Raw genomic sequence first — 21414 nt, forward strand, 5'->3', positions numbered from 1 at the left:
CTCTCAAAACCTCGCAGAGTGGAAGATACTCTCAAATTCGCTCTAACGAGAGAACACTTTTCAGCGTAAATGTTAGTTTTTTCACCTCTGTTTAGTAACAACATATCACATCATTTTCATTCTCTTTTTCCTTCTTCTCTCTCCTCATCCATCAACGGTCTTTATTTATTTCTTGCTCCAGACAGAAGCAACTCTTGTAAGCAAAAATATACATTTCTAAAGACATTGCCTCAAATAGATCCTTCATACCTGCTCTATTGGTCGAGGCTGGGAACTTTAGTGCTAGTCTGTTCACACTCATATACTTTTTTTTAAATTTTATTTATTCGAGACACAAACAGAACAAACCAATTTTGTTGCTTGTTAAACAATGAAACGATAATGGCCCGGTGCCTCTTAGGTAAACGTAAGGACCCTGCTAGCTCGATGTTAATAATAAAAGTAAAAATTACTTGATTTAGTCAAGTTTAAAACCTAAAAAACTTAAGACTTATACTTACAGGGGGCAGCAGTAGCTAATTTTTACACGCACCATCTTCTTAAAAGAGGCTTTATTAAGGAAAAATATACATTTTAGACTGACAGTGCCTCAAGTTTTTTGTGATAAGTGTATTTTTTGTGTCCTAATAACTGTAGTAACATGTTGTGGAGATAGATAGTAATTAAATTCAAATACACCAAAAATAATTACTAATAAGCAAAAAGATGGTCATTAAAAAATGCACTTGCCACGTCAAGTACTGGACGTTGGACATTAATAAGTCTTTTAAAATATTCATCAGCAGGGTAAATATTTACTCCGTAGACTCGCTCTTAAAACGCTTGATTAACATATATTGACTATTAATTCGTTTTTGTATGTACTTCATTATACCAGGCATAGGTAATCAAATCGTATGCCGAAATAGCAGATATTTTATTAGCACCGAAAGCACTTGCAAAAAAGCAATTCACAATTTTTTTTAGAACATTTATTAGTTAACTGTTTATTTCCTAGTAGTCTTAGGACGGGTCGTTTCGGAGAATTTGAACAATTCATCAAATTTCAACGTTCATTTTCTGGTTCTGTGAAAGACTTTTTCAAGTTCTGTTTTTATATCATGGTAGGCTAGTTGCTTGACAAAACTGAAATAAAAACAGAACTTGAAAAAATCTTTTACAGAACTTGAAAATGAACGTTGATATTTGATGAATTGTTCAGATTCTCCGAAACAACCCGTCCTTAGTAATTAACTTAATTTAAATCTTGTTATTATGTTAATACTGTAAAATTATTTTGTAAAACTTTTTTAGTAAAAAAGGTTTTATTCTGTATTTGAAGCGAATGTTTAAATGTGCCGTAAATAAATAAATAAGTACAACTTGTTGTAGTTACTAACTAACTAACTAACGATCACGCCGTTTCTCCGAAGGGGTAGGCAGAGAGGACGGACCGCCAAACAACTCGGTCTTGGTACACACTCCTTGCGTCATTCACATTCATACATCGTCTCATACATACTCTTCTATTATTCTGACTCTTGACATGGCCCGACTCAAATATCTGATTCACTCGGTCGTGCTATATCTTCTTCAGGCGTCACCAACTTATCCTACCATTCACATTAGCATCATATATTCTCCTTACACTCCTTTCTTCGCTCATTCGCTCTACATGCCCAAACCATCTAAGCGTCCCTTTCTTGATCTTACTCATCACGCTTACATCAGCCTTTAGTTAATTATGAATATAAAGTTTTTGACAGATCTCTACAGATGTAATTTATTTATATTTAAGATTTATAAAACCTTACCACTAAACTATTTTATGTAAAACGGTTTGAAAGATTTATAAAACGTTTTTCAACTATCAAATTAGCGGTAAGCACCTGCTTTTATTTTTCTAGACGATGAATTAATAACATATGAGATTTTGGTAATACGTTCATTGGAAATAATTAAAATAAACCACCATCTTATTGTGCTTGGCTTCTTCACTTGGTTTTTGTTTCATTACTTTTCATGACATTAAATCATTTTCTAAAGGTTTTTCAGGTCACCAAAAAAATACCCCTTAAAGTAACCACCATATAATATTAGTAAAATAATTTACCTTGGCATGCAAGATATTTTCCCTCCAGCCTCGCACTGACACGCCCGTTGGCATCCTTCGTTGAAGTTCTCCCCGATAGAATAGGTAGCATTTCCTACACTACAGGTGTCAGCTTTACCTGTAAAATAATTTTATATTTCTCCATTAATTATATGTTTATCATTATTTAGCGGTAGTCCAACGACTGCCGCTAAAGTAGGTGGACAATTGACCATGTAAGAAGGATAAACAAACTGTTCCCAATAATAATAAGCAGAAGACATCTAGGCAACAAAAGAAGGAACCGAGACATAGCCAGATAAGAAAGTCCAATGACAGGTTATAGGCCAAGCAAGAAGGATAAATGAACTTTTCCTAATAATAATATGCTGGAGAGATCCCCGTAACAAAAGTAGGAACCAAGGCATAGCTAGATAAGGAAGTCAAACGACAAGATGTAGATAAACAATTGACCATACTGGAAAAATTGACAAACTGTTCTAATAATAATAAGCTGGAGAAATCCCCGCAGCAAAAAGAAACCAAGGCATTGCAAGATAAGAAAGTCAGACGACTTGATATAGAGATGGAGGACTGTTCTGATAGAACCCATTTGGCAAGTGATGTATATAAGAAGTAATACGAACTGGAGCCGGCACAGACGAGGATGGCGCAGCACGGGTCCTCCACGGGCTTGGCCGAGCAGAGGGGGTCCTCCACGGCACGGCCCCTGCGGAAGAAGGGCCCCCGGCAGCGAGGCTCGCACTCCAGGCGCCCCCCGCCCAGGCAGGTGCACACCTCGTCACAGTCCCTCTCCACACGGGAACCCATCTGGAACAGAGCTTGTTGTCAATACTTGTGAATCATTACACCACCAAATCAAACATAACATTTATAAAAAGCAAAAAGAGTTAACTAGTTTTTAAATTATGTAAGTGTTATGAAAGCTGTTGTAGTGCACAGTTATTGAAAATTAATCCTTTAGGTTTTTCGTAGAGAAACGCTTTAGAATTTTGATAACATGAGGAGCTCTACTATTATTGATGAAACGGAGACTATCTGCTATACTCCTTTGAGAATGTTTCTCCTGTTATGTACCAAGTTTCATCTTATTACCTTGGAAAAAGCCCATAGGCCAGTTGAATAAGAATTTTATGTTGGAATAATTTCTACAAATCTGAATTTTTGTACGTACGATTACGTTTTGATATTGTAAATATTTTACAAATTTCGTAAATAATATAAAATTTCAACTAGGCAGTTAGAGAAATTAAAGGTCAAAGTTTTAGTAGAATAATACAGTTCAGTGTTTGGTGCGGCACTGGGGAAGAAGCTAGGGGGGAGTTTTGTTAAAGTACCCTCTGTAGTAGGTAGGTACTATCCACCTGCAAAAATTAAGCTTTTCTAATTTGTTCCAGTTTAATGTCTTCATTGACTGGACTACATGGCGTTATCCCGTGAACGAATTCATCGTTATCCCTTCTCCGCGTTATATTTCACAAAGGATTAAACTACTGGAAAATGCATCTAATCTTATTTTTATTAAGGTTTTCTACAACTTTTATCTGATTTTCATTGACTTACAATGCACAGAGGCGAGTAGGAGGAATGGAAGGAAACCCAATTTTGGAGACCTTTGACCTTACATATTGGCAGTTCGCATGTACTTTTTGGCACTAAAAAGGCGTTCATGAGTTCATCAGTCATAAGTCATAATTAACAACTTTTGTTTCTCGAAGCTGGAAGACAATCAATTGATCGCATCTTAGATGAATTAATTGAATTATCGAAGAAAGCAAACACTTTGTGTCATGATAAATAAAAAAATTACTTTGTTTTAAACCACTTTATATAGGTCGACCGGTTTCAGTTACACTCAACCTTCTTCAGGACAATGTTAATATAAACTATATTAAATTACAGATGTCAATTACAAGGTAGACAAAAAGAGGGAGAGAGAATCAAAGACAGGCTGGTGGAGAGGTATGTAGAGGAGTAGGGGAAGGTTAGGGATTACATAGGGACAAAGGGAACAACTTTCGGTTGAAATTCTAACTGTTGTTTTTTTTTATTCGATTAAAATATTTCTAATTCTTCTAAATTCTATTCTTATTTTATTTTCACTATATGGACTCCCATATTTTTACTAAATGTATGGTTGTATCTATTAAATGTTCGGCGAATTCTGAAAAACCCACACTTGTCTAAAGTACTTGTCTGACGTGTTCTTTTATTCAAATATTTACGTTCCGTTACCATACATTCATTAAAAAGCCAGTTATTTTGCATAACGAAATAAATTATCCAAAAAGTCGTGCAAATTGACAGCTTATCAGAAACCGTGCTCGCAAATATCGCTAACTGACCATGGTATTTCGTATTAAACAATAAATAATTAAATACAATTTCATTTACCTTGTACAAAATCCCCGATTCCAAGCAGGTAGCCTCAATCACATCTTTAGAGCTGGTTGTTGAAGGCACAAGCAGAGGCTCAAAGGATTTCCCTGTAGCCACCAGGCCTGGTTTGTTCACAATCCTCCCTTCACCCAAAGGTTTCACACTGTTCACTTCTGTACTTCTCTCGCTCTTTGGCACAAACTCTAGGTCCATATCGTCACTATCCATACTAACATCACTCAAGTCTATCTGGGAACTTTTCGAAGCAGTTGCAACTACTATTTTTGAGTTTCTCGACTCTGGGACTGCTTCCACTTTATCTGCGGAGCTGTTTAAAGAGTTTGCCATAGAATTTAGATCTGTGGCAGATATATTCAAAGCCCTCCCTTGCTTGGTCGCAGTTTCAACGTGTTTTGGAGAGTTGATGATCACGTCTTCTTCTTGCATCATATTCAAGGCGGGAATAGCCGGTGTGCTGACGGTTCCGGGAGAGACTGTGATGGCATCTCCTGCTTTGGTAGTTAAGTCTTTGGTTTCTGTTGTCGTTGTCGTGATCGTCGTTGTTGCATTAGAACTAGCTGGTAGTGGCGTTGGTAATAATGGACCTGGAAAGATAGAAATAATAATTTTATAATCTTTCTACAAGAATAAGTACGAGTACAAATAGATATGTTATATTGAAAATGAGCCGTAACAACCAATTATTTTACTACGATTTTTGAATTCTAGCTAACATAACTTTCTTCTAAAGTAGTCATTTCCCCAAAGGGATAGGTATCTATAGGTGTGGAATACTAATCTAATCTGTTCTGGTACACAGTTCCTGATTCGTACATCTTCATCTCATACATCTTTTGCTGCTATTCAGATTTTTGAGACAACCGATTCGACAATTTGAATTACCTACTTGAAACGAGTACAAAACAACTTTTTTTTGCTGTGAATTTAAAATAAGTGGTTTATTTTAATAATTAAAGAAGAAGATAAGTAAAATTAAAAAATCTTATCTGTTTTTTTTTATTATAATACCTACATCTTTTTATCAATAGATATACATATTTGAAAAATATGTATATTTATATTTTTTGGTTTGACTTCCCCCCCAGGGACTGAAGTAAACCGCGGTAACAACTGAGCCAAATCCCGATTGGGTATGACCGATATTTATTTCGTATATTAACTGCTCTAATGTCTTTTTCCAATTTTAGAGAAATGCTTATGTATCCGCGTGTGTATGCGTTGTTGCTACCATTGATAGACAGCATTGTCATCGACAACGAGTTCATCTGCCGAGTTTCAGCTTGATCGGATTACAGGAAGTGGGTAAATTTACACTACCAATATTTGCATTCATCCATTCACGACAACAAAAATTGAAATTCAAATAAATGTATTGAAAAAGGTAATAGTCGCAACTAGGAATCGAACCTACGACCTCTGTTTTACCGGGACAACACTCTAACGAAATTGCTGTAAATTTTTAGACATTATAGTATTTTGCCGTCACAACTGTTCATAATGATTGGATTATTTGTATGGCGCCGTTTTCGTGAGAAAATCACCTCAAGGGCGTTTAATCTTGTATTAACCACACACTTTACATGCTTACATTGTCCATGTAAAGTAGTAAGATAAGCAAGGGTATCTAATTACTAAGTAAACACCATTTCACTCCTCGTCTTGGAAACAGATAGCGTATCATTATGGGGAATACCCTCGGAGCCAACAGGTGGCAGGTGCACAGGAAGTAGGAAGTGGGTCTGGCTCCTATCGTCCAACCAACCGGAAACAAGTCAGCGGTGGGAACTTGCTTCTATATTATCTTCCTGATTAATAATTAATTTAACTTCTGACCCGAATTGGCAGCCTTGTGCCAAGAGGTGTAAGAACGGAATATATTATGTGGATTAAGTTACAAATTCTCCAACAAAAATAATCTTTTGAAAAAGTTTCAACATTTTCACTATAGTATCAAATTTTCGCATATCAAGCAGTAAACTACATTTTAAATTCAACTCATATTACAGCCTGTTCAATCTTTTAACTTTTCCAACTTTCTTTTTCTTACAAAATCCCTCCGAAGCTGTGTTAAAAAATCTTCTGTGCAATATACCAAATAACAATTTATTTCATTTATTACATATTTAAAAAATCAAAAAAGATGTATTTACTTGAAGTGAAACAACACAAAACTGCGCTACATAAATTTTATGCTGATAATATCTATTATTTATTCTTCGGAATAACTTTATTGAGTAAAACCTCAAATTGTAATATTTAATTATTGAAGACAATATTAGCGATTTCTAAACGAAAATCTGAAACAGTAAAATCAGAAAAGGATACGGTCACATCTAGGACACGAACCCAGGACCCTTGTCCTAGATGTGACCGTATCCTTTTCTGATTTTTCTGTTTCAGATTTTCGTTTAGAAATCGCTAATATTGTCTTCAATAATTTAAATTATTTTATAAAACTCCATATTGCTCGCCATACAATCCCCTACAGACCTGTCACACCTAGAAAGATGATGTATTATAAGTGTGGGCGGGGCGACGATATGCGACGTGATCTGCTAGCCAGGCTGTATTTGAAATTATGCAACAATTATGGCAGGAGAGGGGGTCAAAACATTTTACAGAGCGCCGTAATTACGCGACTGTCATCTGTCAAATTGACAGATCCCATACAAAGAAATGATATTCCGCGGTAGTTCCCCAATTGATCTGACCCCCTCTCCTGAGGAAGATTATAGCGTAGTGCGTCACCCCCAGAGATGTGCTTTATTTCAAATAAATCCATTGAAATGCAAAATGCAAAATAGGTATTTTCCATTTTGCATTTTAAATGCTTTTCTAAAAACCATTTTGCATTTTGCATTTTAAATGCTTTTCTCAATGCATTTTCCATTTTAAATGCTTTTTTGCAACATTCTACCTACTATCTCCACTCATCTTTTTTTCATAAGCCCCAAATATCAGTCGGTCCTCAACCTCGCTATGAGAGATAATTTACATTTGTCAAGTTGCTCCCTGGTAGGAGCCCTGGCATTTGAGTGATACCATTACAAAAAATACTAATTATTATTTTTTTGGTAAACTAATGTTTAAGACAAGATTTTTTATGCATAGCACAAAGGGTAACAATTATTTTATAAGCAATAATTATTAGCCTGAAACACTCATCCACATTGAAAAATCTCCTGATAAAAGATACATGACGCCAACTATAATAAAGCCAAACCAAAATAAAGTTGGTTGTTTCAGGTGAAAAAATGTAACAAGCAGTAATTGTTGAATGAAACATTAGTATATATTGAATTATTTCGCGGATAAGAGATAAGCCGCCATAGCTCAGTGGTCAGAGCTGTCGACCGGAAATCGAAAGGACACGGGTTCAAGTCCCGTTGGCATCATGTATCTTTTATCATGAGATTTTTCCATGTGGATGAGTGTTTCAGGCTAATAATTATTGCTTATTAAATAATTGTTATAAAAAATACTGATTCAAATACTGAACATGGGGCCATGACGCTGTAATATTAAATGTTAGAAAGCAGTTTCTATGTTTTTACGTTGGCAACATTAGTCCCCCGCAAATTGTTTGTGGTTTCATAATCCGTAGTCGTGGTGTTTTTGAATTTACCATCATGTAATATGTTTGTTCTACATTGATGTCCATTATTAAATGACAAAATTGTTTAAAAATTCTATAATTATTTTGATTGTTTGACCTGAGAAACCATTTTGCATTTTCAATGCATTTTGAAAATAGGTATTTTGCATTTTGCATTTGAAATGCTTTTCTAAAAACCATTTTGCATTTTGCATTTTCAAATGGAAAAGTTTTGACCCATTTCCATTTTGCATTTCAAATGGTTTTGGGTACCCATTTTGTACATCTCTGGTCACCCCAACATATAATACGTACATGCCACGTCCAAACTATGCGCACATAATTTAGTGTGATGTGTATAATGCTTCATATGATACAACTGTGAAACCATGAAATTTCGTAGTAGGAGACGATCTCATTCGACTACAGTCTGGCACAAAACTCTAGAAATTTATTTAATTTATCAAATCATTACTTATGGCAAGATCGTCAGTTGTGAAGGGCCTTTTTGAAGAAAGGGAAGAAGTGAGCCTGGGTCTTGAAAACCCGTGTTGTATGAGAGGGGAAACACAGAGGCCGAATAAAACCACATCTGCAGTCAAATTTAAGTTACCATGGTTCAACACGTGTTATATAAATTCAAAATATCATGATCAAAGAGAGTTGACGTTTTTATAACACTTAAAGCTATGTTACCGTTACATTAGTCCGAGTTCGAAGCGATGTAAGAATAGAAGTGTTTAGCAAACAAAGGAGGAACTATCGAGAAAGCGTAAATAATGTCTTGAATTGGACAGGTCTGTGAGATACCCGTCATTAAAATACACATTGTCGCTTGTCTTAATAAACGGATTCAAATGCCATGAAGCTTAGCGCAGTGGCGTGTAATACAAATAACATTTTGTGGTGTACTGTTAACTTCTAATAGCAATACACTTGAGATTATCGGCAGGTTATAATAATACTTCGGTTTGTATGTTTACTATCATGACGTATTTATAATGAATATCCAACTGGACTAACGTTCATTCTATAATAAGACGCTCTAAGTTATTCCATGGGAAATGCTGACTGAGATGCTCGTCTGTGTATCGGCTAACAACAGCTAATTCGTAACCATTCGGGTATTAGACCCAAACGTCCGACATGTTGTTTCTGTCACGCGGTACTACTACTGCCACCTATTGAGTCACCTTTAAACTACATAAACTTAATATCCTGACTTGAAACTGCACACTCTAACGACATCTGTCGAGCGATATTGGAATAATTATATTTACAAATACATACTACAGATATCCAAATACGCCAGACAAAATATTTAAAATAAATTAATATTGTGAGTAAACACTGAGTAAACATTTAACTTGTACACTGCACAGGTTTTCTTAACAGACGTACGATGTAATAATAAATTTTTGCAAATTGCACTGATGTAGATACTACAAACTGTCAGACAGGGACAGTCAATTGAGTAACAGGTTGAAATGAAAAAGTGGAATGCAGGAACATGTGTTAGAGGGAGATGCATATAACCAGGCGATACAGAGCATCTTCCTAGAAATGGGTGCAAACTAATTCTAAGTATTATCATATAAGGCCAACATTTTTTTCCTTTTGCCCAAACCGGGTAACGGATCCTCTACCTCTGTTTCTAAGGTTGTCCATCTATTGTTTCTGTGATTTCAATGAGTGCACGCTTCTGAATGCAAAAGTTATTCGGAGATTCCACGTTAGTATTGATCACAGTTATAATATCCACACCTTCGTTAGTTGAATGGCGCCAGTTCATAGTGCGCTGCCTATTGTACCCGGCGGATAATAAACTAGGTACAAGGTGCCATTAACGGCGGGACATTGACCATTGTCTTACCCTTTCCTCTCTTTTAAGCCCAAACAAACTCTGTTGGACGCCACTGACTACAACACACATGCACTTTTTTTTTTTTTTTTACAGTATTACCGCACAAGAGTCCCAACTGCTCCCGTCTGGAGCCAGTGAGACTATGGCATCCCCAATTGGGGTATGATGTGAGGCTGAGGGTATTGGGGAGGGGAGGGAGATGGGGAAGAGGAAGGTGGGGAAGTACCTGGCTATTCAGATCTGGTCACCAAACACGGCTAAAGCCATTTCAAGCAACGTTTCAATTCTGAATGGTGGTCTTACACCAGGGCGATACTGAGAGTATCTTCCACTCTGGAACGTGCCGCAAATATACTATATATTATTTTTAAATTAATTAATTGTGAAATAACACAAATTAATCAAATAAAATTTATATGCGCACGCCGGGTTCGAACCCGCGACCTTCGGATCTGTAGTCAAAAGCGTATACCACTAGACCACGCCGGCCGGCACTACTTTTATTACACATTATTACTGTTAAAAATGTACGAACCATTAGCAAAGTTCACCACCAGTTACTTTACAGGCTCCTGCCTAGCACCTAGCGGTCAGAGGTAAAACTAGGGCTAACAGATAAAACAGATGTTTTGCCTTATCAATTTCTTTGGCTTTCTTTGACAGTGTTTGTTTATAATTAGCTTGTCAATGTGTTTTACTTGGTTAGATTATAAAAAGCTTCGCCGACTGGATTCCTTCTTCTCTCCTATAAAATAGTAACAAGCAGTCATTATGGTCTACAGACCCTTTGTAAAAGTGTTTTGTCCGGGTCGGGAATAATTTAACTCTTTGTAACATTAAATAAAGCGAAATGCAGTTTTGTGCAGTAAAAACAAAAAAAAACATACATCTGTTATTGAAGACTTCATCAAGCCCAAACAAATCATAACAATTACAAAAAAATAGTTGAAAAATGTGTACAAAAAATAACACTAATTAACAGTAAGTGTATGGACCCTCTACATCTAGCAGCCATTTTTTTTGTAAAAGTTTTATATAATCTATGAACCAATTCAATTTTCTTAAATTTAACTTTTTCAATTTGTTAAAAACATTTAGAAAAAGTGATACGGATCACAGTCGGGAAGTACTTAAGTAGGTACTAGTTCATTTCATCAGACTAGCAAATACTCTCAGTATCACCATGGTGAAATACCAGAGTACAAGCGAAACGTTGCTTGAAATGGCTTTAGGCATGTTTAGTGATCAGATCTGAACAAAAGACCCAACCTACCCCATTTTCCCCACCGCATTCAATTCAATCTCACAATTTACCCCGATGTTGGGAATGCCATAATCATAGCGTTACGTCGGCAAATTACGAAGTCAGCACTGTCGCTACGTAAACTTCACTGATTAAAATAGTGTAATCACTCCTATTGTTTGATATTCCTGCGGTAAAAATCACAAAATCAATAGTAATAGCGAGTTTTGCCAACAATTATAGCCATTTGCAAAATGTCGTTGCTCGAAGGCACTGACTTGGTCACGTGACACTTCGAAATCCGTTGCATGCCAAGTCCTTTAGGTAGTCGGCCTTAGTAACTTAGTGTGAAGTATAAGAAAAGTAGAAAAGACTATAAAAGAGTGTAAACGGTTGTCCTTTGTCTCTTACTCATGTTTCTTGAGTTAGTTAATTTTATTAATTTGACTATTATTCCGCCTTCCTTATTCTCGGTACAGTAGTAATGCAAGATCACTGCACAAAGTCCCACTGTATCAGGGAAGTTCTTGTGCGATATTCAAGTAAAACCAAAAAAAAGATTTTTTGATTGAAATAGTTATTTTATTTGTACACCACTTGCAACCGACCAAATTTGTTATAACTTATACTTATTTTGTTTGACGTGTAATAATTATATTCATTCCCTGCCCTGAACACAAATTATGCCATCAACATTTCTTTTTGTGTGTTAACTAAGCCAAATCGTCTAGTTTTTTTCCCATGACAGGAAAACAAAGTAAATTTATTCAAAGAAACGAAATGACTTCACAAAAGTGCCTAGAACAAACCGACATTATCTGCAAATTAGCCAGATTCTACCGAAACAAGATACCGAGTTTAGAGTGTGTGATAATTTCCAAGAATCAGAACAGTTCCAGGTTTAGTTACTCCAATAATTAATTAAAACATGGGAAAGAAGCATCTCAGTGGTGTAGTCAAAATGTAATCTTTAGTTCAGTATTTATTATTATTCTACCATTGTATTTTGGAACCCGATTCTTTTGAATTGAGTTTGTATACGGATAAAACTATTTTATTCATCGACTCAATATTTTAAAGCATAACTTGCAAAATTATTACTATAAATTATTAAAATAATTAAATTAACGTCACATGAGAACGCGTAAATTATAACTTACGTTGCGTTAATATATGAAACAACTGCGTACCAAACCCAGAATTTAGGTATTCTTGATAAAATTTTATAATTACCACCGTGAGTGTTACTGTCCATAAAACTGATTTTATGAATATGATTACCAATTAATATTATTTAATTTATTTATGCGTCACGACTGTAAATAGGGTCAATTTCCAATCATGATCATCGACCTTTTGGCCTAAAAACTTGTTTACCCGTCAATCAGAGCAACCGCGGAAAGGTCCCTTTCACTATAATCAAATCATAATATTACGTGGTCTCATTCAGCATGGTGCTGCAATTTGACCTCGCTGCTGAAATACAAGCCATGCAGTAATACAACACAACAATAAACAAACGGCTTGTAATAAGAAGGCAATTTCAACTTAAATAACCTGTATAAAGCAAAAAATGTGTTTTTTGTGCGCCTCTGAAACTCTTAGTACGGGTTGTCTCAAATTTCAAAGCTAATATTCAAGTTCTGTGAAAGTCCTGTTCAAGTTCTGGTGCTATCCAAATACTGTGAAACAACCGACCCGTGATCAAATAATAATAGAACTTGAATAGGTCTTTCACAGAGTTTGAATTATAATTTTGAAATTCGATGAATTGTTCAAATTCTGTGAAACAACGGTCTTTAAACAGTTCTGTCGTAAACAATTTTTCACAGGTTTTTCTGATAGAATATTTAAGTTTTAAAAACAATTTTCTGTTCTGAACGCCATTTCCATCATGAGCTATAAGGTAGTGAAATATCTATGTAATTCCATCCGCGAACCGCTTCAGAATACCTTTCGGGCATAATGGGCATTATAAAATTGCACGTCTTTCTCTGAAAGCCACTGAAACTCACAGTTCTGTGGTAATTAAATTTCTCTTCGATTTTTTAAGTTAACGCCACCTTTATCATAAGCTATAGAGTAGTGAAATATTCATTTAATTGAAATCTTTCTTTCTTATAATTGTTTCAAAAATGTTTTACGTTTGGTGGAAAAACATCAAGTATTTTTCCAGAAACTTATTTTAAATGAAGTGAAGTAATATGAAGCCATTAAATGTAACAAAGTAATATGAAGCCATTAACGCCATTATTATTGCAATGAATTATAAAGTTTGATCTGTTTAGCTATTTTAAATGTAGTTAAGTAATACGAAGCCATTAAAGCCATTATTATTACAATGCAGTATAAAGTTTGATCAGTTCAGACGCCTCTGCTGCATCTTGTTTAGGGATTTATTTATTGTACCTGTTACTTTATAGGAACTACGGACTTATAGAGTTTGTTGTGTGCTATTTTTCACATTCACTCATTCTTTAGCCAACTTTTCAGATAGCGTTACAGCGTCCATCATCAGAGCAGATGTATAGATTCTGGTGGAGTGTATGTTTACGTATGAAGTGTGCGTTAATCCTCTTAGTATATTCATTTCCGTGTAATAATTTGTTAAATTCATGTGGTTTTCAGCGTTTAGCTTTGGCATAGCCATCAAATAGCAGAAACCAAGAACTAGAAATTCAATTACCTCCGTAATTAACAATGACTCTACATTAAACACTATACATTTCAATAAACCGCCTTTTGAATAGGGGATGAAGTCAAAAGGTTGTTTACTGAAATTTACATAAAATATTTTTTAAATGTCAATATAATATATAATTTTGTTATTGGATTCATGTGATACACGAGTAAGCAAACGAGGTGAAGAGATTTAGCTCGTCCAAGTCAAGATTCGTTAAATTTATTTATATTACTAGATTTTATTTGCCGTGGATTTATGTTGAACAGAATGATTGTTAATGTTAGAACGTTTTCCTTCGATTTACTGGTAGAATAGGCTGCACAGGCGGCCATACGACAGCACATCAAACAGCACCACCACTCACGACCCACACAAAACCTTGACACTTCGCCATGTATCGATATGCAATATGCATACGAGAATACATTTACTTTAACGCCAATGCATTGCATATTGCATTACGTTCAATATAATATAATATTGTGTATAGAGTAACAATTGGAATTCAATCATGTTAGAATATCAACAACACACAATAAATAAAAGGAACAAAAGAAAGAAAAAACACCAACATATAAGGTGATACACCACGTCGTGTAACATTTGGAATCGAGCCGCTAACAATAACACTCCTTGGGTAGATGGCGATAAGGTTTAAATTCGTTTTAGCCGCCTGTTTTATTTACAATTAAATTTTTGCCACATTATAAAATAAATACAATAAAACTATAACCGAAAATGTATGAGATTTTAAATCAATTTTTATAGGCCTGATACTTTATTTTTTCTGGACTTATAAAAGGACTAAATATATATATGGAAAAATATATATATTTACCGTTATAATTCTTAAAGACGCAGTCGGAAGGTTGGAGAATTTGTGTGTATTTTCGCGTTGCAATAAAAAACAAATAAATGGAATATTTCTGAACGTATCCTGAATTAAAAAATTTTTTCTCAAAGGTGATGAAAGAAGCTTTAAAATCTCATACACATTTTTTTTAAATTTTGACTGCAAACATAAAAAAATTAAAAACAAATCTCTCGTCTTATATTTTATTCAAAACACTTAACATGCATAACCGATAATTAAAAAAAACACCTGTTTTATTAAACCAATGTATTTATAAACATTATTGTCACCGCTTTTTTGTTTATAAAAAAATAATTAATAAAAAATTCACAAAGTTTCTAAATTTTTTTTCTCAAATTGCGGTCGGATAGTTTGGTTTCATATAGGTGCACATTTTAACTATTCTGGAGATAATTTTAATAAAAAGCGTTGAGTTTTCTCTTTCTAACACCTCTTAGATCATATTTCTCACTACGATATTAAGGGAGATACAACGATTTCTATGAGACCATATGAGCTGTTCCCAAAAGCGAACAAATTGACTCCACGGTTAATAGCTGTTTGTTTGCAAAACCGAACAAATTAGCCTGAGCGGTTAAAGCTAGACTTGCCCGTGGAGAGATGCGTTCAAAGCACTTTCACGGCGCATTGTGCAATATCTTCATTAATTCCACATCCGGCGAAAGTTCTCTCTGAATGAAACATTGTCATTGAATTGCATACATATTGTATTCACGTACAGGACAGCGGACAAAAAGTGCAAACAAACATTTAACGTCTTTGCTGAATTTATGTGTATTTTCCTACTCAGAATGTATAGGTATTTGAAACGGGCAATAAAACACACTGCAACAATAATTAGAGGAGGTAAAATGAAATACAACAAAATTGAACTAAGTTTGTGAATTATTCATCTTAACTCCTCAGGCTATTTTTTTCGGCTTTTTTAACAGCTATTATCAGTAGTCAATTTGTTCGCTTATCGGAACAGCTTACATGGTCTCATAAAAATCGTTGAGTCTCCCTTACCGTTATAGTTAGAAATATTAACTCTTAGATATTACCATTCACTATGAACTTTTTTTTATTTTTTATAGTTAATACCTCACAAGAGTCCCAACTGCTCCCGTCTGGAGCCAGTGAGACTATGGCATCCCCAATTGGGGGATGTTGTGAGGCTGAAGGTAAGTGGGGAAGGGAAATAGGAAGGTGGGGAAGTACCTGGCTATTCAGATCTAGTCACTAAACACGGCTAAAGCCATTTGGTGTTTAGTGACTAGATCTGAATAGCCAGGTACTTCCCCACCTTCCTATTTCCCTTCCCCACTTACCTTCAGCCTCACAACATCCCCCAATTGGGGATGCCATAGTCTCACTGGCTCCAAGCAACGTTTCAATTCTGAATGGTGGTCTTACACCAGGGCGATACTGGTAGTATCTTCCACTCTGGAACGTGCCGCAAATATACTATATATTATTTTTAATTAATTAATTGTGAAATTACACAAATTAATCAAATAAAATTTATTTGCGCACGCCGGGTTCGAACCCGCGACCTTCGGAATGGCAGTCCAATGCGTTACCACTGGACTATGCCGGCCGTCAAAAAACTAAAGAACTAAACAGTGTTAGAAAGTTCTTTACATTCAAATAAAGAAGTCACAAGTTAACTACAGAACATGAGAACGGGTCGCTTCTACGATTCGTTCTTAAGTTCAACAGCTCGGCTGTGGAACGAACTGCCGGCCTCTGTGTTTCCTCCCTCCTACAACATGGGACTCTTCAAGACCCATGTTCACTCCTTCCTCTCCACAAAAAGACCCTCCACACAGCATCCCCAAAGATGACATAGGCCCTGAGGGAAATTATTTTCTTCAGGGCCTCCTGTGTGGAGTTAATATAAAAAAAAAAGAATAATTCAAATATTCACCTTTATAAAACCAAAGGTTCCGACCGCAATTTTGCGAAAAATTTATGAAACTTTGTGATTTTTTTATAAATTATTTTACATGAAAAAAGTGAGGTGGCAGTAATGTTTATTTGTCTAATAAAATGTGTCAGTAATTCCAGTTCAGTATTTAGACGGAAAAAAGAGCCATGTAAACTTTTTTTATGTTTGATTTCAAAATTTCAATATTTAAAAAAATATATGTTTATTTCTAATAGTAAAATTTTAAAGCTTATTTCATCACATTTCAAAAACAGTAATTAGTTTTCGGATAAGTTCCGAAATATTCCATTTATTTGGATTTTATTGGCTAGCGGAAATTCACACAAATTCTCTTTTGACACACACAATTTCTTAAAGATGTCGACTTTCTGTCAACATCTTTAAGAAATATAACGGTCATTAAGTCAGAGGCCTGAAGGGTTTAACATGGTAATTAAATTACTAGCAGAACAATATTGGGACTGGAACAGTCTAAAGATTCATCTATAATATATTATTTTTTTCACTTACTTTTCACATACGCCATCAGGTAGGATTTATTTCTAAACAGCAGCAGCAGGCCGGTGACAGCCGTAACCATGTTCTTATGGACGTATTACACGATGCTTTTTTAACTAGGTAAGTAAACCGGAACCCATAGGAAAAATCTTTGATATACACGATCATTATTTACGAGAAAAAAATATATTTTGGGATGGCACTAAATCTCAAATTAAATTGGCAATAAAGGCACTACCTTGAACATAACCATAGATTACATTAAAGTATGTGTCGTTTGCTTTTGCCATTACCGTCAACAAATCATAGAAAATGCACATTGCATAGATTTTTTATAAATATTTTAAATATAAAACGAATATATAAACTTTATATTGTCACGTAAAATAATGACAGACGACAGACGTCAAATAATATCCGCCATTTAAAACTGTACGATAATCGGCACAAAAATAGCACAAATCACTGTTTTAATCCCGAATCAAAAGATGACCCACGACGGAATCTGTACCAAAAAAACATCGTGTGAAACGTCCATTAACGTTAGAGTAATTAATATAGTTATTTGGTTGACATACAGTTAAACTATTACAATTTAATTATTCGCACTTACTGCGCCGTTGTATGCATGCGCAAATAAAAATGGTAAATTATGTTAAACAGATGCAACAATACAATGGAGAAGTAGAAACATAGAATAACTTTGCGAGCAACTCACAGACCACAGTGAGAAGATGACGGGAATATAATTTTTGCTAACTCACAATATTACCCAATACCATAATCGAAAGTACCTAAAGTTCAAAATGTCTCCCCGTCCCTCGAGGCTACGACGAAAATAGACAGTGCTGCAATTGATTATTTTATTCTAATTTCTATCTCTACCATGAGCTTGCGTAATGAGCGTTTTACACGATGTTGCAATTTCCATACTGGTCGTCTTTTCACGTGGATTCGGGATGAAAAATTGAAATGAAAAAAAAAAGTTTTCAACTATAATATATCTTTTTCATAAATATCTTTTAAAACTTAAAACAACAATTTTTTTTTTGGTTTGGCTAGAGATTGAACGTTCCCTCCCAGGGACCGGAATCAATCGCGTTTCCGACCTTGCCAGATGCCGATTGAATAGGACTGACATTTATTTCGTATTTTAACTTTCTTGATTTCGTTCGATTTCAGAGAAATGCGGATCTGTGTACGCGATTGACACCAAAAGTTGATTGAATGCATGGTCATCGACGAGTCTATCTGCCGAGGTACAGCTCGATCGGATATCGAGAAGTGGGATTTACACTTCCAAGATTTGCATTCATTCAATCACGAAAATAATTCAAATACATATGTATTTAAAAAAAATGTGCACTATTTTGTTACCGATTTTCGCAAAGTTTAAGATAGCGCACATAATTTGATTTATATAAGTCTATAATGTTGAAATTTTGCATGTGTATTTTATTGTGTATTTAAAATATTGATAAGAGACATAATATATGTATAATGTGGCGTTAATTACTGAATGATTAACGTACTGTTAGGTATTGTGAATTTTGTTTGTATTTTTGGTGATTCGTTGACGGCAACGGTAACGGCAAAGACAAATGACGCATGATTTTATGTGATCTATGGTTAAGTTCGAGGTTTAACTGTTTTTTAGACGATTTAGACGACGTCCCAAAATATTATATCGTCTCTAATAGCAACTATTTGTATAAAATTCTCAGTGAGCATGAAAATAATTATCTTTTAATGCAAACATTTTTCATATGGGTCACGTTGTATTTTCCATAATGAGGGGATCGGTATGAAAAAAAGCATGGTGTACAGAGGTCATAAGAAAAATCAAAGTGTTTGCATACAAGGATAATGTTTCTGTATTAGTCTCAACGACATCTTAATTCATTTAAATTTAATTTGTGAAGTGAAAGTTTTGTGTTTATTTAAGATTCGAAAAATGGCAGTCGAAAGGTGAAAGTTCTGAACTCTGAAATGTTGTGTTCAATGCCGTATATTTGCATCTCGTTCTAGTGCTGAAAATATAACGTGTGATCATCATAATATGATGAACTTGAATGGTTAACTTTGACCAGGGCGACTTTAAAAGTAATGGCTTCTTTTTGAACAGTGGGAATTTGTAATATTATTGATTGAAACCATGAAAAATGCATACTTATTTGGATGTATTGTTAATGCACGCTGTATACATCCTAGTGTCCACTTAGGTATACAAAATAGTAGTAGGTCAACGTGTCCACTTATACAAAACAGCCTAATATCCACGTATCAACTTACATAAAACAGCCAAAAATCCGTGTGTCCACTTATACAAAACAGCCATAAATCCTTGTGTCCACTTATACAATGAGCCATATATCCATGTGTACACTCATAAAAAATAGCCATATATTCATCTGTCCACTTACACAATGAGCCGTATATCCATGTGTACACTCTTACGAAATAGCTTTATATCCATATGTCCACTTATATTAAATAGTCATTTGTCCATGTATCCACATATTTAAGATATCCATTTTTACAAAATAGACATATATGCGTGTGTCAGTTTATACAAAACAGCCATATATAGATGGGTCCACTTATACAAAACAGTCATATATCCACATTACCACTTATACATATTAGCCATGTATCCACGGAGCCCACTTATGCAAAATTATGCTTTATTTTCGTAATTGTTTGACACGCCTTGTTGCATTATCACTAACCGACATCTAATTTAGTTTAGCCAACGTGAAGACCTACCACAACTCGACTTAACACTGACGGGAAGTTGTAATTTTCCAACAAGACGAGCGTTCGCCTGATAAGATATCCGTTTTCCCCACCGAATACACATCTATAGAAGTGTGATCTATACCGATTCCAAGGAAAAAGAAAAATTCTATAATACTTTTCGACTAATATAAATATTTTTAATGGAAGGAGGTTGGAATTATAGGATGAGGATCTGTTATATCTAAGTACAAGGTGGGTCAAAAGTAATTGTGCTTTGACATTTATACTGCAGGCAGATATAAAATTAGTTGACAACAAGCAATGGAACGATACACACCTGAAGAACGCGAAATTATTGTTACTGCTTACTTGACCAATTTCCGGTATGTTATTTTAACGTAGCGTGAATTTCGTCGTCATTTTCCTCGTTGTCCTGTACCATATGCGCGAACAATTAAGCGTTTAGCTGAGCGTCTCGTGCAAACTGGGTCCATACATAAATAAACTGATTTTATATCTTCATGAACAGGAATCATAAAGACAATACTGAAAGTACCGATATATGCCATAAATATACTATTGAAACTATTAAAAAGTACGAAATCCTCTATTAGACCGCGTATTCATTACACTAGATCGAAACGAAATGATATAAAATTTATTTTCATATCACATTTAATTACAGTACCTAATGACGTATTGCCCACCTCACTAGTTAGATATGAAAAGTTGAGATGGCAGTTTACAGAGTGGGTGTTAGCTAGAGTTATAAATTTATTATATAGTTACTCCAAGTTATAAAATCATATTCGGACAAAAACTACATTTATTTTGCAACAAAACGCCACAACATCCTTCCCTCAGATATAAAACGAATAGAAAAGTTTAATGAGTACAAATCAAGAATGAAAATCACACTGAAAGAAGTCAATGAAAAATCTCTGAAAAAAACATTAATAACGACATAGAAGACAAATAAAATAGAAATAAAAAAATATGATTTAAGATTTTCACGGCCAAAAGTATTTTTGTTATTTGTTTTTGGGGTGTTATGCCGTGTTGCGCAAACTCCTTCTTTAGTCAACCTTTCGGACAACGTTACAGTGTCGAACATCAGGGCAGATGTGTCATCAGGGCAGATGTGTTCTGCCCTGATCACACATCTACCCTGATGACACATCTGCCCTGATGATCGACACTGTAACGTTGTCCGAAAGGTTGACTAAAGAAGGAGTTTGATCAGGGCAGAACACATCTGCCCTGATGATGGACACTGTAACGTTGGCTAAAGAAGGAGTCAACGCAACACGGCATAACACCCTAAAAACAAATAACCAAAAAGAACTAAATAAGTTTAATCTGCCTCAGCACAGATCACCCTATTGAGGAGGGCTAAGAAATACAATTACTGTACATCAATTGGATATAATATTTTGTACGTACACTGTTTAAACCAGAACTTCCTCTGCTTTCTTTCCTTAAAAAGACCATTGACA

General features: G+C 35.0%; 1 protein-coding gene across 1 annotated transcript in view; it reads right to left on the reverse strand.

The window, feature by feature from the left end:
- Positions 1–21414, reverse strand: part of sas (stranded at second transmembrane protein) — a 117768-nt gene that overhangs the window by 16794 nt on the left and 79560 nt on the right. Inside the window, exons 3-5 of the mRNA XM_089640799.1 lie at positions 4487–5076; positions 2719–2902; positions 2093–2210 (exon numbers count right to left, since the gene is read on the reverse strand). Of these exons, the coding sequence (XP_089496925.1) occupies positions 2093–2210; positions 2719–2902; positions 4487–5076 (892 nt within the window). The remainder of the gene's footprint in view (positions 1–2092; positions 2211–2718; positions 2903–4486; positions 5077–21414) is intronic.

This window comes from Hesperophylax consimilis, chromosome 16 (genome assembly GCF_061612785.1).
Source record: "Hesperophylax consimilis isolate HC1 chromosome 16, BYU_Hcon_1.0, whole genome shotgun sequence".
Classification (NCBI taxonomy): Eukaryota; Metazoa; Arthropoda; class Insecta; order Trichoptera; family Limnephilidae; genus Hesperophylax; species Hesperophylax consimilis.